Genomic DNA, 17,762 nt, shown 5'->3' on the forward strand with positions numbered 1-17,762 from the left:
AGAATTTAGTCCCGCAGGAGATCTTTTACATGGCAGTAAATCTACCGACATGAGGCTGACGTATTGACGTATTTGAGCACCTTCAAATACCACCAGATTGAGCCAGGATGTAACTTGCCAAGTTGGGGTCAGAAAGCTAGCACCTCAACCGTCTGAGCCACTCAGCTCGGCATACTCGGTTGTGGCTGCAGAGCTCAGGGACTTTAGTTTTCTCATCACCATTTCTTACTCACCACTTTTCATTCCTTTGGACTAGTTCTTTCTTGTTGTTCTGTGTTTGGAAGCTTGTTCCTTAAATCGAGATACTGAATTACTTTGGAAATTTTCACACAAAGTTCGTATTACACAATTTTACATATACATAATCATTGATCTTCATTTGGGTAATCATAATAACGAGGTTCTTAAGAAAGGTTACAGATCTCTTCACACAGTTATGAAGCTATTTTGGGGTTGTAATGGCTCAGAGAGATGAGAGTAGATTATAGCCAGCTGAAATTAAATTCTTGAGGACTCTGGTACAAAGGACAAGGAGGGATAGAGTGAGAAATGAAGACATACAAAAAGAGCTAAATGTGTAAAAACTAAGTAACAAACTGGAACAGAACAGATTGAGATGGTTTGGACATTTCAAGAAAAGGCTGCCAAAATAAGCACTGGGAAGACAGATGACAAGGAAGAGAGGATGGGGAAGATCAAGATTATGATGAATGGACTCTGTGAAGAACAGCATAGAACAACAGAACCTGGACTGAAACACAGCGTTGGATGGAGAGATAAGATGAAGTGAACCATATATGCTCCAACACGGTGTCAGCTTGAGAAAGGGAAATGATGATGATGATAGTGATGATGAGTAAGGATATAGAGGAGAGGATGTATAAGTCTTTGGTAAGACCTCACGTAGTAGTAGACCTCCAGTGTATGGGACCCACACTAGAACTGTTTGATATGAGGACTGGAAAAGATCCAATGGAAAGCAACACAATTTGTTCTGGGTGATTTCTGACGGAAGAGTAGTTTTACAAAAATGTTGCAAATTTTGGGCTGGGAAGGCTTGGAAGTAAGGAAGTAAGGAAAGGAGATAGGTGGTACGTTTAGAGCTGTCAGTGGAGAGATGGCGTGGAATGACATTAGTAGACAAATAAGCTTGAGCAGATTAATTGATTGTGTGAAGGTTTCTAACAAATATTATTAGTGGTATGTGCTACCACGTCATGGACCCGAGTTCTGTTCATTTCACTGTGTACTCCAGGCTCTGATTTCACCATAAAATGGTAGATGACCATGCCTCTCATTATTGCACCATCTGACTTTGAAAGCTATTTGGGTAGACTCCTTGGACCTTCCTCTTTCCGTAAGGAAATGTTAAAATTCCCAAGTATCTATTTCTATTCGTTATGGTGATAGTACAGTAAAAACCCATGAAAAAGACGCCGCGTGCTTTCTAAGGATGATTCAAGGTAGAAGACAAATTTAGAGCATGGGCGCTTAGTGCTAAAGTGAGATGTCAGCTCACGTACATTCCGACCTTGGCCGCTGTAGTACCAGTAGAAGAGTACCCAGTTGTAGTAATAATATTGATAAACCCTTCAGAAATTATTCCTATATTAATCTCTGCAATATCTTTCAGTTACAATAAGAACCCTTTGACTGATTCATCCGTTATTGTAAGTAAATTTGTGCTTGTTCATTCACTTGACTCCAGTGTTTATGTTGAATGTGATCGATCATCTTCTGTATCGATTCCTCGCTACATGCACGAGCATGCTCTCCAATCCTTGACCCCAAAATTAAATTCATCCAGACATTAGTCACAAACTCAAATCAGACACAAATTTCTTCATCTGAAGAATCAAAAATATTTTGCTCCACATTGTCTTCCAACATTCTGTGTATTTCTTCAACACTAAATTTATTTTGACTCATTTTGACTCACTCCTAAAAAACAATATGTAAACAGACTATTTTATCTGTAACTTTACAAGCACACGCTAATTGCTAATCTAACAACCAGTCTTGCTGCTTCCATAATTTGGTTGTCATTCTTGATTTTAGTACCACTGTTGTCATTTTTCGTGCTATTTTGAAACCTACCTGGGCAAGGCTGATGTGAAAATGAATTATACCGAGCTCAATAGCTGCAGTCGCTTAAGTGTGGCCAGTATCCAGTATTCGGGAGATAGCAGATTCAAACCCCACTCCCGGCAGCCCTGAAAATGGTTTTCAGTGGTTTCCCATTTTCACACCAGGCAAATGCTGGGGCTGTACCTTAATTAAGGCCACAGCCACTTCCTTCCCACTCCTAGCCCTTTCCTGTCCCATTGTCGCCATAAGATGTATCTATGTCGGTGCAACGTAAAGCAACTAGCAAAAAAAAAAAAAAAAAAAAAAAAAAAAAAAAAAAAAAAATCAGTTATATTATAATAATAATTTTGTGTGGCTATTTCTAGCCGAGTGCAGCCCTTGTAAGGCAGACCCTCCGATGAGGGTGGGCGGCATCTGCCATGTGTAGGTAACTGCATGTTATTGTGGTGGAGGATAGTGTTATGTGTGGTGTGTGAGTTGCAGGGATGTTGGGGACAGCACAAACACCCAGCCCCCGAGCCATTGGAATTAACCAATGAAGGTTAAAATCCCCGACCCGGCCGGGAATCGAACCCGGGACCCTCTGAACTGAAGGCCAGGACGCTGACCATTCAGCCAACGAGTCGGACATCAATTATATTTATAAGATGACAAATTGGTCTTCATTTTGACCGATAGAGGGCCTCTCAGGCCCATAGCGGTTTCAGTTACTATCTTAAGGTTAGACAAAAACTTCAAAGTGCTTTAGTTTATTATAGTAGTTAACTTATGATTCAAATAACAATATAATTTCTTTACAGCCATTGCAAAGAGTACAGTATGTCTCATTACAAGAAATAGTTTATTCTGACTGTGGGCCTCCGAGGCCCCTCTCTTGGTCCTTGTGGGGTTCAGATAAGTTCACCTTGAAATATATTTTGAGTACTTATAACCTTTGAGCTAAAAACATATCCTGAATTTTCATGTTGATATGCTATTTTTGTAACTCAGCAAAACTTAAAGAGTGTAGGGAGAGGGGGAAGGGGGCTAGTGTTTTTTGAAGGTTTTGAAGTAGCTGTTTAGTGAGTAACCCCAATCTGCTGGATAGCCTGTGTAGGCTAACCAGTACCGAGCAAGTCGGCCGTGCGGTTAGGGGCACACAGCTGTGAGCTTCTATTCAGGTTATAGTGGATTCGAATCTCACCGTTGGTAGCTCTGAAGATGGTTTTCCATGGTTTCCCATTTTCACTCCAGGCAAATGCTGTACCTTAATTATGGCCACGGTCGCTTCCTTCCCATTCCTAAACATTTCCTATCCCATCGTCACCATAAGACTTATCTGTGTTGGAGCAATATAAAGCCAATTGTTTAAAAAAGAAAAAAGTCTGTCCAGTCTTATTTTTGTATGTACCAAGCAAGTGGCCACGTGGTTTGGGTCACATGGTTAGCAGCTAGCATTCGGGAGATAGTGGGTTCGAACCCCACTCTTTGCAGCCCTGAAGATAGTTATCTGTGGTTTCCTGTTTTCACACCAGGCAAATGCTGGGGCTTTACCGTAATTAAGGCCACAGTTGCGTCCTTCGCACTCCTAGCGCTTTCCTATTCTATCATCGCCATTAGACCTGTCTGTTGGAACAAACAGTTGCAGAGCAAACAGGGGCAGTTGCGCCATGGGGTTTGGGTTTGGTAGCCATAATATAAGATAGTACATTATAATAATGATAAATACAGGGTGTTTCAAAAAAAATATAGGTATTACAAAGTATTATTTTGTCCAAACTATCGATCGCTGCACCTCGGCTCGGCTATTGGAGAAACAAATACATAGTCTAGTTTATATTAATAACTGCTAGATGTCAGTTGTCTTCTGTTTTGCTTGGTAACCATCATATGTTTAAAATGGCAGAAATCATTTTGTGTTCTCGAGTTTGCAAAGCGCAATTCCGTGATTATAGTGCAAAGATGTTTCAGGTTGAGGTACTGAATTGATCCTCTGAATGGGTGGAACATTCGCAGATGGTATTGACAGTTTGTAGTTACAGGATATGTATGTAAAGGAAAGAGTCCTGGCCACCATCGTGTTCCTGAAGAAAATGTTGCACAAATTGAAACTGCTTTCTAATGTAGTCCTTCAAAACCAACTCGTGCCAGTCGGGACTTACAACTGCCTACAACAACAATTTGGAATGTTTTGAGACGTCGGTTGGTTATAAAACTGTACAAGTTACAGCTGTTACAAGCTCTGCGTCCTGATGACAAACGCAAACGTGTGGCATTTTGTAACGAGATTTGTGATGCAATTGACAGTGATAACACTTTCGCACAGCGCATCATGTTCATTTATGAAGCGACTTTCCATGTTAGTGGTCAGGTGAACTAACACAATGTTCGAATTTGGGGCCTGCAGAACCCACATGCAGTCATTGAACATGTATGAGATTCGCCCAAAGTCAATGTGTTTTGTGCGATATCCCGATCATCTGTTTACGGCCCATTCTTCTTTGATGGAAACACGGTTAACGGTCAGCAGTATCTCGCTGTGTTACAAAACTGATTGTTTCCGAACCGTTGGATTGGTCGTCAAGGAGCTGGCGACTTAGCATGTCTTAGCTGGGCTCCACGGTCACCGGATTTGACGAAGGACATGCTTGCCCGAGTATGGGAGGAATTTGGGTATCGATGTGATATTGTTCGTGTCATTGTTGGAGTAATCTGAACTTCAGAGGTTCGTAAATATGTGTGTAAAGTTTCATATTCATATTCACAGTTTAATAAATATATGCGTTTGAAATATGTATATTCTTTTTGAAATACCCTGTAATATATATAAATCATCAATACAGACCAAAATGAAATTCATTTCATGTTATGCTAAACAAATTTTAAAAAGAATATTATTATTATTATTATTATTATTATTATTATTATTATTATTATTATTATTATTATTATTATTATTGTTGTTGTTGTTGTTGTTGTTGTTGTTGTTGTTGTTGTTGTTGTTGTTGTTGTTGTTGTTGTTGTTATTATTATTATTATTCTCCAAGCAGTAAAAAATTGTATTGAAAGAAAGATAAGGAAGAGGAAAATTTGGATTAGGGAATGGATTCACGTACGAGACATGCCCGGAACATCGAACACCTGTCAAGAATCCCCTTTCCTACAGAAACTGATTGTTTGATGGCTCTTGCCCTCGAATGGTTTCAAAATTCCATTCCATTGGATGCCGGCCCCATGGTCTAGGGTAGGGATGGCAAACCTATGACACGTGCCACTAAGTGACAAGCGAACAAGACTTCTGTGGCACATCAGACAACATAGCATAATTTAACATTACGCTTTAATAATAATAATTATAATAATAATAATAATAATAATAATAATAATAATAATAATAACAATAATAAAGAATGTCGTATGGTCATTTCTAGCTGAGTGCAGCCCTTGTAAGGCAGACCCTGCGATGAGGGTGTGTGGCATCTGCCATGTGTAGGTAACTGCGTGTTATTGTGGTGGAGGATAGTGTTATGAATGGTGTGTGAGTTGCAGGGATGTTGGGGACAGCAGAAACACCCAGCCCCCGGGCCATTGGAATTAACCAATGAAGGTTAAAATCCCCGACCCGGCCGGGAATCAAACCCGGGACCCTCTGAACCGAAGGCCAGTACGCTGACCATTCAGCCAACGAGTCGGACATAATAACAATAATAACCCTTTTCCTTGCACACAATTTCAACGTCAATGAAGTCATGGTCTTTTCACTTCAAGGACAAGCCTCTCAAACATAAATTCCCACCTGATTTTATTTGCATTGACATTGGGCCGTACATTCCATAAAATTTCATATTTCTCGTACATTTTTATGAACTTAATAACGTAGCTTGAAACCACATGGTATAGTCAAGTTACATGAAGGGCAAGCAGGAGCTCACACATGGAGAGTAGTAGAAGAGTCAAGTTTATCATTTGACAGGAAAGTGGGCACAAAAGTAGACGGCTTGTTGGCTTGCCTTCCGCTTAAATGAAAGTTAAGAACTTGACTATCCTCTTCTGTTTACACAGGGAAGCTTGCCACTTGACTCCTCTGAATTTTCCTGGTGTAAATCTATACATATAAAATAAGAGTTTTGTCTGTACATTGCTCAAAATTTTAAAAAGGATGGTATTTCTGTATCAGTCATGTCCATAGTAATAAGGAAATGCATTTTTTAATTTTCCGTAATGTCTGTCTGTCTGTCTGTCTGTCTGTCTGTCTGTCTGTCTGTCTGTCTGTCTGTCTGTCTGTCTGTCTGTCTGTCTGTCTGTCTGCATGCATGCATGTATGTATGTATGTATGTACACACATCATGAGAAAACGGCTGAAGAGAATTTAATGAAAATCGGTATGTAAAGTCCGGGAATAAGTCGCTACAATCTAGGCCGAGAGAAGTGGTAGTTTAGGAGAAGGCCTAAAATTTAATTCTCAAATATTTGTTATTAGTGGTCCTATCTTAATGAAAACCGGTGTGTAAAAGTTCTAAAATAAGTCGCTACAATATAAACTATAAATAATCATATTCACTCTTAAAGAAATTGTAGTTTAGGGGAAGGCCTAAAATTTTATTTGCAAATATTTATGTTATTAGTGGTCCTATCTTAATTAAAATAGGTATGCAAAGTCGGCGAATAAGTCGCTACAATCTACGCCATAATAATCTTATTCACAGTGAGAGAAATGGTAGTTTAGGAGAAGACCTAAAATTTAATTCTCAAATATTTGTTATTAGTTGTCCCATCGTAAATAAAATCGGTATGCAAAGTCAGGAAATAAGTCACTACAATCTAGGCCATAAATAACTTTATGCACGCTGAGCAAAATGGTAGTTTAGGGGAAGGCCCAAAATTTAATTCTCGAATATTTGTGTTATTAGTGGTCTTATTGACAATTACCATATAAATAAAGTTACATAGTATTAAATTTCTGATCATTTATGTCTTATACATTTTAACCGTACCGGCTATGATAACGGAGACATTAATGAATATGGATTTTTGTTGCTAAGATCATATCAGCGCCGTCACGAGAAAATGGGTAAACATAATTTAAAGAAAATCGGTATGTAAAGTCGGGGAATAAGGAACTACAGTCTTCGCTATAATTAATTTTATATGACGGCCTTATCTTGCAGAGTTGGGAAAAAAAAAAAAAAAAAAACTGAATGTGAAGGCCTACAATACAGAAAGCTCATAACATTGATCAACAATAACATTACATTGACCATTGTTTGTTGTGATTTGCTTTGTGTCTCTGTTGCAATTCATCTCCGATAGATGGGATTACTGCTGTATACCGAGTTTTTTTTTTAATTTGCTCTTCGTTGCACCGACACAGATAGGACTCATGGCGACGATGGGATACTAAAGGACTAGGAGTGGGAAGGAAGCAGCCCCTACGTTAATTATGTTACAGCCCGAGCATTTGGTGTGAAAGTTTGAGACTACGGAAAACCATCTTCAGGGCTGTCGACAGTGGAGTTCAAACCCACTACCTCCCGGATCCAAGCTCACAGCTATGCACCCCTAACCACACAGCCAACTCACCTGGTCGTACCGAGTATAACAGCCGCCTGAAAATTGGCGGGCAGTAGCTGGGGAGTTAGATAAGTTTCTGATACTACTGATACATAACACACTGGTTCATCATAGCATTCGACCTATTCAATTCCTACTCTGAGGCACTGATTGGAATGAGCAGTGTGCATATTTAACGGAATAATGGCAGAGAAGTTTCTGATACTACTGATACATAACACACTGGTTCATCATAGCATTCGACCTATTCAATTCCTACTCTGAGGCACTGATTGGAATGAGCAGTGTGCATATTTAACGGAATAATGGCAGAGAAGTGTTCATGGTTGTCTGCGGTCTGGTCATTGCAGCACTGGAAATTTGGACTGTTAGATCGGCACCGTAGTACTGATTGAAATAATAACAATAAGTTATTTATTAGACCACCTAATCAATACAAAATCGTCTTGGATGATTTACATAAATTTGTTACATGTAAAACCGTAGTACTGTGCGTTAAAAGTGAGAAAATGTTTGGTTTATTAATTTGATCGCGTATTTTATGATGATGATGATGCTTGTTGTTTTAGGGGCCTAACATCGAAGGTCATCGGCCCCATGCGTATTTTATATCACATTGCTTTTAATCACTACATTCCTTCTGATGACTTCAGGTAGGAAAACCACAAAGATAGTCTTTCTGAGAATCCCGTAGCAAAGCACGGGTACATCAGCTAGTTAGCCTTAAAGGAAAGTGAAAACACAACATTGATTAGTGTAACACTTTAAAATACTTTTCTGACCTCATAAAAATGGTTTTGAATGATAAAGTCTCTCTTGTCTGATGTTTTTAGGACGATCATCTTGTCCAGTCGAGAGCAGTCGTGTATCAGACCAACCGAGCGTCGCAGACAGAGCAAGACTGAGCTATGTCATGAGCTGCACGATCCTAAAACAGTAAGTGGGGACACAGTTAAGGGTGTTTTTTTTGTTTTTTTGGTTTGTTAATGCTGTAGAGTTGTCCACTTCCTCTAAATAACTTCATTTTGTCTACAAATGAACTGAAAGGCTCCATGTCTTTGGATGCCGGCCCCATAGTCTAGGACAAGGATGACGAACCTATGACACACATGCCACTAAGTGACAAGCAAACACGACTTTTGTGACACGTCAGACAACTTAGCATAATTTAACATTATGCTTTGATGATGATGATGATGATGATGATGATGATGATGATGATGATGATGATGATAAAGTGTACTTCAGTTAAGTCTATGACCATTTTTTTTTCCCTTAAAAGTTACCTGTTTTTAAAATGCAATTTTCAGTGATGTTTGCAAAGTAAAATCATGAAACTTTCAGTTGAATGGATTTATATTTTCTAAATGAAGTGAAATGAGAGGTTTCAGGATGGCTTTAAAGGAAAATAACCGGTGGCATACTAGACAGTAAAAAGATCTTAATTGACACGCTAGTCAGTAAAGGTTTGCCATCCCTGGTCTAGGGGTAGTGTGCCTGCCTCTCACTCAGAGGCCCTGGGTTCAATAATTCCTGACCAGGACAAGGAATTTTTTTTTTTTTTTGCCTGCTCTTCGTTTCTTGATTCTCGCCATCTTATGACCACGTAAAATAACCCACCGCATTCATGTCTGTTTGTTTCCTGCTTTCTTTCTTGCTTTGCAATAGTTCTTCATTATTTCACTCTGTGTTTTCCTGCTCAAGTATGGTAAAAATGTTCTTAGTTAATCGCTTGTCTTCCATTCTAAACAGGTGGCCGTAGAACTGAGTTGTTGATCCTTGATGGATTCCATCAGTCGCTCGGTTTTCTGATAAATTTCCTCTCATCCTCCCAACCTGTGTTGTCCAGCCACGATCTTTGGGCCCATTATCTTTCGAAGGATCTTTCTCTCAAACTTCTTAGCTTCTCTCAGACCAGCCTTTCCAGTAATTCAGAGGCATTCACTTCCATAGAGAAATTCGAGTTTAATCACCGTGTTGTAATATCTGAGTTTAGCTTGCATTGAAATTGCCTTTTTTGTGTACAGGTCTTGTGTGTTCTGCGAAACGCTGCGACCATCCTATCTCCCCTATTGTTGTTAACTTCTCTATCATTAGATCCCATCTGCCCAAACTCACCAAGATATTTGAAGCTGTTAACTCTTTCAATCTTACCATACCTTGTCTTTAGTTGTTGGGAAGCTGTGGGGATATTAATCAAGTACGTGGGTTTTTTTTTTTTTTTTTTCAAAGGAATTCCTAACTCCAGCCTTTTCAGCTTGTAGTTTCAAAAGATTGATCTGTTCTACAGTTGTATCTGTGTTTCTAGAAAGGATCGCTAAATCATCAGCAAAAGCTAGACAGTTGATCTTGACACCATTCTTTGAACCTCCAATGTCCCCTTGGTCGGTAAACCTTTCTTGTTAAGTTCTTTTTCCCATTCACGGATAATCTTCTCCAACACACAATTAAAGGGAGTCAGTGATAGTCTGTCGTAAAGGATTTATTTAATATATACATTTATATTAAATGCACTGATTTAAGTGTATATATCAAGAATTGTACATAAAAAATTAAAAAACCGTGGTTAGATTAAATATTTATTACCGCCAGCTGTAGATAGATAGATAATCGTATGGCCTCAGCTACTTTTTTCTGCCCTTCAAAAATCCGACTACCTCTGCCGGGTTTGAACCCGCTATCTTGGGATCCGGAGGCCGAACTTTATGTTTGATAACTACTAACCTACCTCATTATGTCTCTTCAGGGCAGCGGATGTTTCTATCACATCAGTCTGAAGCAGTGCTCCATCACCTATGACACGCTGAGCTCCTCAGGAGTTGGACCGGTCGTAGATGTCCAGTCTCTCGTACAGTTCGGAAAGAAGCGAAGGTTCTGTCCGTACTTTGCTGCCAGGGAGCTGATGGACTCTTCCGACATCATCCTGTGTCCAGTCAACTACATCATCGATCCTCTCATCCGCAAAAGTGTAAGTTACTCTATGTTTGTGTTGTATTGTCCGTCTAGAGTTAAGGGTGTACTACGGGCTCTTATGGGCTTTTACATTTAATGAAGTCCCTCAGAATTGATGACTCCCAATTCTTTAAAACTGTATTTTCGCTGTCATATAATGGTCATGAGTGGATAGTACATGATCCTGGACATTCATTATACCTAATTCATGCATTCTCATTAACCAACAAGATTTTGTCATTTATCTGACAGCAGTATCTGTGTTGTGGTGCCGATATTCGAATCCCGTGCACAGCACGGCTTGTATCCAGTTCTGACCAGCTGAGCAGGCCAGGCAATCAGCTGACACTCCATATCACCACTCAAGACCCTATATAAGCGAGTGGGGCAGGAGAGAAGTCAGTCAGTCGTCCAACGGATAGCTACAACCTTACTTCAGAAGCGGAGAGGATGCTCTGTATGAGCATCTTACTGAACAGGTGGACTGATGCTAGCTCGTGAGGTTTCTACCTCTAGACTCGCTGACATCTTTCTAAACTTTACATTCTCAAATCTTCAGCTCTTAAATGATCACTTCAACTTTGTAAGTCATTTGCTATGCAACATTTCTCCCTCAGCGAGTCTTCATTTAGTTTCTGTACTGGCAACGTGTAAATATTGTATATATCTCAAGTGTTGTAGTAATCTGTTTATGTAACAAAACCGTCCGTTCTGTGAAAATATTTTTGCTGAAGCTGGACTTTGAGTTTAATGTGCAAGTGCCACATATTTCACAATACTGTTTCATTGCAATTCTCCTTTAATAAAATTTTGTTTTGTGTGTGTGAAATAACTCTCTTAATACACAACAATCTGCACATTGGATGGAACAGCCCACACATTGTTGTACATGACGTAGAGCTCCAGTCTCTTCAGGCCAGCGGATGTTTCAATCATATCAGTCTGAAGCAGTGCTCCATCACCTATGATACGCGGAGCTCCTCGGGAGTTGGACCGGTCGTAGACATCCAGTATCTTGTACAGTTCGGAAAGAAGTGAAGCTTTTGTCCATATTTTTCTGCGAAGGAGCTGATGAATTCTTCCGACATCATCCTGTGTCCAGTCTATCATTAATATAACCGACCACCAACACTAAATTCTTCTCAGTAGGCTGCCAATAGAAATCCGAATCTCCCAGACTTTAAAAGGTCAACACTCCACATTCTACTTAAATAAATTGATTTTACTTATGAACAGAGGGAAACAAAGTCGTGCTGATTGAAAGAGGCGATAATGTGTTTTGGCGTCACAGGTATTTACAGTAAGTGAAGAAATTCCAAAATGAAAATAAACACATTGTTTTCAGAGACGAAAAATTTGTTAATACCGGCATAATAATACAAGAGTGCAGAGTGGATGATTACCTAGTTGTACTTCCACTAAAACAAAAATCGTCACCTCTTTTCTTAATGCCTCAAATTTCATTTTCAAGGCAACAAATTTCCTTGCGTGTTTTGTACTTTGTCAACACTCATAATGAATAAAAACAATACATTAACTGCTCGAACAAACGGATGGAACCAGAACCATGTGCTCAAACTATACAACACAATACTCAACTATGTCCAGGTAGGGAGCGGATATTCAGGTTGGTTTGTTTCTTCTAAGGGAGTGCAACAAGGCAGTGCATTGTCACCACTGCTATTCATCTCTGTAATGGACGAAATCATAAAGAGGGTGAAACAACAATGTGTTGGAACTGATTTCAAGGTGTTGGCTTTTGCAGACAATGTGGTGATTTGGGGTTGCACAGAGGATGAAGTACAGCAGGAACTACGGTAGATGCCTGGAACAACCAATTTAAGCAGTTTGGCCTAAAAATTAGCCCTACAAAGACGGTAGCCATGAAGGTTAGTAGGCAAAGTAGTAGTATGAATATTATGCTGGATGGAAAGAATGTAGCAGAAGTTGATCAGTTCCAATACCTTGGCAGCATTGTAACTCGAGATGACCGTTGCTCAGATGAAATCACCAATATGATTCGGAGAGCTTTGTATCAGGTCTACTTGGTACCAATAACAACATATGGTCTGGAAACTTACACCATCAACAAAAGGGATAACAGCAGACTCCAGACTGTGGAATTGAAGTTCCTGAGGTCAGTGCTACACAAAATGATATGAGATAAGGTCCAGAATGAAAAGGTTCGCAAAGACATCCACAACGAAATTCTAGCATCATCAAGGTTGAGATGGTTAGGTCACTTGAAGAGGATGGATCTGAACAGGGTAGCACGAAAATGGTTTGACAAAGATCTGGAGGGAAAGTGACCTAGGGGTAGGATTACATAAAATCAGCTTCATGGTCCATATCGCACTTCAATAGATTCACAATTAAGTATTCATTTATTTTCCACCTAGTCGATACAATGATTGCTTAAGGCAATTTAATGGTTAAAAGTGGTACATGTTTCATATATTATCAACATCTTCAGCCACATAACACTGTTTAGATGAAAAATATATAAATTGACAAAGTAATGCTTTGGAGGAAATGTCCTTAAAATTAACATAAGATTGACAACATTAAAACAAACAAATAACTCAAGAGAAAATATATAAATTATTTCTACAATTGAAAGCAGTCGTCAAGGAAACACTTGTACAATATTCCATAGAGAATATATCCTAATGAATATTCTTTTCTTAATAATTCATGAAAAAAGGTCAATTTATAAATTATAAATTATAAACTTTATTAGTAATTGTCAAAATGAAGAAATCCAGATATCACAGTGTGGCTCTTATTATTAATGCAGATGTAAATATAACTAATTCCTAGTTGTCAGTTGTTATTAAGCCTGCTTTCCTTTGGAACAGTTACTCCTGTCATTCTTTCACAGTTTTGTGTCTGGTGTAATATTGATGATGCGTTCTTCCTTGCTCTTGCACCTGAGGAGGTGGAGCAGTGGGGGATATAGGTGTGTCAAGAACCTCCTTGCTGTCACCTATAGCTTCAACTGAGGAGAATAAGTTGTAGGGCTATCTGTAGGTGAAGAAATTCCAATTCTTTTTTCGTGATCTTTCTCAAGCATTTTCAAATATACTAGAATTTGATAATATAATGGAAAATAAATAAATACTCAATTGTGAATCTAGGGGTAGGACATGATGGATCTCCCAAATAAAAGATGACCTTCAAGGAAGAGGAGTGTAATTGTGTAAAGAATAAGAAGAAGAATAAGTGTATTTGCATAGATATAAGTGAAGAGCGCTCTTGCACTGGACCCGGGAAGCTGGAGATGGTTAAATGGTGGTGGTGATGATGACGACGATGATGATGATGATGATGATGATGATGATGATGATGATGATGATGATGATGATAGAGGCACTTGCACACTGAAAACTGATGATTTATTATTTTTGTTCATTCAAATGTTTCAACTCAGGTTTAGGAGAATATCGAGCTATGAAGACTCAATATACCAAGACTCTACTGTGTTATTTGTTTATAACTTACAGTACAATATATCGTATGATATCCAGAATTGTGTTAAAATGTTTTGAATATTTTCAATTTGCATAAATGTGTTTCTTGGAACAGTTTTTATGACATGTTGTATTTAATCTAAAATAATTAATTGATGATGATGATGTAGCAGAGCGACTTTTCTAGAATTCTTGGACAGATCCATTACCATTATTAGTATTGTTATTAAGTATTAAGTCTGTGATATTTGCTTTATGATACATTAAAAATGCAAATACATCAACTTATTTAATGACTTTATGTGCTGCTTTACATCTTATCATTTTCACTGCATTTTTTAACACCTTTTAAGTTTGTTCCCACTGATAACGAAGCATTTCATTCACCACTTTTCTTTCATCCATAATGATAAGATTGATCTCGACGATTGTGTTCTCAGATGGACCTGGACCTGAAGGGCGAGATAATTCTGGTGGACGAAGCTCATGGGCTTGAAGACATGTGCCGAGATGCGGCCAGTCTCACCGTATCGGTCAACGAGCTGCACCACTGTATTAAGGACTGTGAAGATCTTATTCGGGAAGGTGTACTTCCAGACGTCCACAGAACATTGGTGTGTAAATTTCTGTTCAGCTGCTCGTCTCCCGACAAAACTGGGTTCTCATGTTGATCTGTAGTCTGTTCAACCTCAAATCCAATGTAGCTGTAAACAAAAGCATGTGTCAGAAATAGAGCTATTAGTCAAGTGGTTCCCCCAAACTTGCGGGTGAGCGGGATTTATGGGGATGGAGGTGCGGCAGACAAACATACTCAGAAGAGAAAAGAAACATTTCAAATGATAAGTGGAGAATTTATTTATTCATACATAATGATGGGTCTTTGAATGTTAAAAACTTAGTGTAAAATCATGGACTACTACTAAATGTTTTCATTCCTCCCCTGAAGGGGGAGACGGGCCTCCTAGATGGTGACGCCGTCTCTCAGGTCAAAGAGATTTTAATTAGGGAAAGAGATGTTCGGAGAAGGTGAGAGGGTTGGTGGCCTTGGCCTATACTAGGAACTGTCCCGGCATTCGCATTAGTGCAGGAGAATGGAAAACCACGAAAAACCATTCTCAGGACAGCCAACATTAGGGATCAGCCCCTCCCCATCTCCCGAATACAGAGGCATAGAGCGATGGCAGAGCCGTGGCCACTTGTGGGCCAAGACCCACTCTGCAACTGCCAATGAAAATCGCGAAAAATCGTATATATACGTATTTACGCGAATAATCGCTGCACCCTAATTTTAGGAAGGATAATTTTGAAAAAAGAAATGAAATGAACTAAAATTTCTTCCAGCAAAAGAGTAACGTAGGCATAAACAAACATTTCATAACACTCCTCGAGTTGTCTTTACGCAAATATGAACATGACGGATATAACTACTTTGCCTGAACATTTTTGTGGTGATAAAAATGCGTTATCATTGCTATAAAATGTATTCGCCATGAAAATTAGCAAGTAGGCTTTTTACGTGACAGTTATATCTTTAATCTGAACTTGCAATAGGCTCGATTCGCTATAGATCAGAAGATTCTTTGTCTCTTGCATTACTAGAATCCTCTCCTAAATTACTTATAAATTTGTTACATTCCACATCTAAAACACTTCTCATATGCAATCTCTTTTTACATGGAGAATAACACGACCAGTGGTGAATAACATTTGAAACAGGCGCACCTGTGAACTTACTTGTTAGCTTTGCGATACAGTAAAACCTTGTTAATTTGAAATCGTAGGGACAAAAAAATTTGACTTCGAATTATGTGATTTCAAATTAACCGCCAAATCGTAATTCAGAAATACCAACCCTTGCCGCATCACAAAATATTCTAAGATTTGTTACTGCATGCAATTAACATTGATTCACAGTTTAAACCTTTCAAATGCCATGAAAGAAACCCACCTACATTGAAACTCTGGTTAAGAAATTCCCGCATCAGAAGTTTTCCCTCCTGAGAAGTGTGATATTCTTGGTCCCTTGATCAGTTTCATTAAGATATATATATATTTATCCCGCTTAAAGTGTTCTGTTGTAAATATATTTCCCGGTTAAACAGTTAAAATTTTAGAGCCCCTTGAGATAGAAAACGTCCGCTCAAAGCAGCTCATGGTTAGAACCCTCCAGTCCCCGTGCAAGTTAAACCCTGTGTTAGACCGTTTGCGCCTGTCATGGAGCCTCTCCAGGCTTGCCAAGGCCATATGACATCATGCTATGACAACACCAACACCAGATGCTCACTCTCACCCTGTGGAATCAAATCGAACCCATCAGTCGTAATTTCCACTCCACCGTTTACATCAAGCAGAATAGAATCGAATGGGATTCTATGCGGGAAACACAAAGCACGGTTTGGATGATTTGATAAAACATTAATGCAGTAAGTTGCGTGCCGCGACAGGGTGAAGTCATTAATCGAGGAGGCATCAACATTAATTAAAAACCGAAAAACGTATTTGTCCACAACACAGCAGCTTCTTATGCATTACCGTACTGTGTGTTAGGAATGCATGAACGACAACCATAGGGAATGCCACTTACAAAATTGTTCACGGTAAATACTGTACATTCCAAGCTATCTCAATTATGATACTGACATACCGTACTGTATATGGACTCAACATGATAATATGATTTGAAATAAGGTCAACAATAATTGCGAAATAAAGTACCGTGTAGGCCTAATCTACCACAAAATTGAATATTCTAACCTGTTTGGTTTTTCATTTCCTTGCTTATTTCCTTCCAGACATTCTCTCTTACGTTGTTGTTGCAATAATGCTTATGAGTCTTGTCGTAGAGGAAATTACGTTTTTGAACTAAACTGATAAGATTTTCTGTGTCCATTATTAGTTAGGTGAATAAAATATTATAAAACAAAGAAACATCGCGACTCTATGCAGGAAACAGCTGACCAAAGAGAATGCAGCCGACTTGCCAACTGATACATAGACCGCCAAACAGCCGGCCGAAAGATCTCGATCGTCTACGAAGTTAAATGAATGTTGATAACCAGCTGGGTGTTGGAGAGAGGGGGCCTGACACACGCACTCAGAGGCATCGCGATATCACGTGTTGGCATAAAATTGAAAGTAATTTTTATTTTTACCTTTATACGAGCTAAACATTGTATTATCGTGTCTCTCGTAATTATTACATCGCATTATTAGAACATAGCACAAGGATGAGGAAACATGAAATAAAATTCTCGCGGGGAAAGAAACTGTTTACGTTTAGATGCGCTAGTGTTGCTACTGCGCCTTTACCACTCGCACGTAGTATCCCAATACTTTCCCATGCACTCATTTGTGCAACTTCAAACCTGCTTTTCTTTTCTTCATTACCTTTAGCATGAAGAGGATTAAAGCAGGAAAATAAACTCAATATCAGCTTGTCCATGCGGTACTTGCGAAACAGCCAGAAACTACGCCCGTGGCTGTGACAACTAGTAGGAATGCAGGGGCAATATAGGCCTATGAATAGGTTCTAAGAATCTCTAAGAATAAGTTGGCGATGTCCCGTCTGCTGCTGTTAACTTGAAGATGATGTTGGGGGCTGTGAAAACTGAGGTGGTTTATGGAAGGTTCAGTCAATGTGCCCCAGACCACGTGGAAGGCAATGTGGGAGGTTTATAGTTGGTTTTTTTTTTGTTGTTTTTT

At 39.1% G+C, this 17,762-nt stretch overlaps 1 protein-coding gene across 1 annotated transcript in view; it reads left to right on the forward strand.

Annotated features, from left to right (window-relative positions):
* Positions 1–17,762, forward strand: part of LOC136886716 (Fanconi anemia group J protein homolog) — a 139,030-nt gene that overhangs the window by 49,447 nt on the left and 71,821 nt on the right. Inside the window, exons 6-8 of the mRNA XM_068230927.1 lie at positions 8,472–8,574; positions 10,385–10,606; positions 14,501–14,674. Of these exons, the coding sequence (XP_068087028.1) occupies positions 8,472–8,574; positions 10,385–10,606; positions 14,501–14,674 (499 nt within the window). The remainder of the gene's footprint in view (positions 1–8,471; positions 8,575–10,384; positions 10,607–14,500; positions 14,675–17,762) is intronic.

The sequence above is a fragment of the Anabrus simplex genome, chromosome X (genome assembly GCF_040414725.1).
Source record: "Anabrus simplex isolate iqAnaSimp1 chromosome X, ASM4041472v1, whole genome shotgun sequence".
In the NCBI taxonomy this organism is placed as follows: Eukaryota; Metazoa; Arthropoda; class Insecta; order Orthoptera; family Tettigoniidae; genus Anabrus; species Anabrus simplex.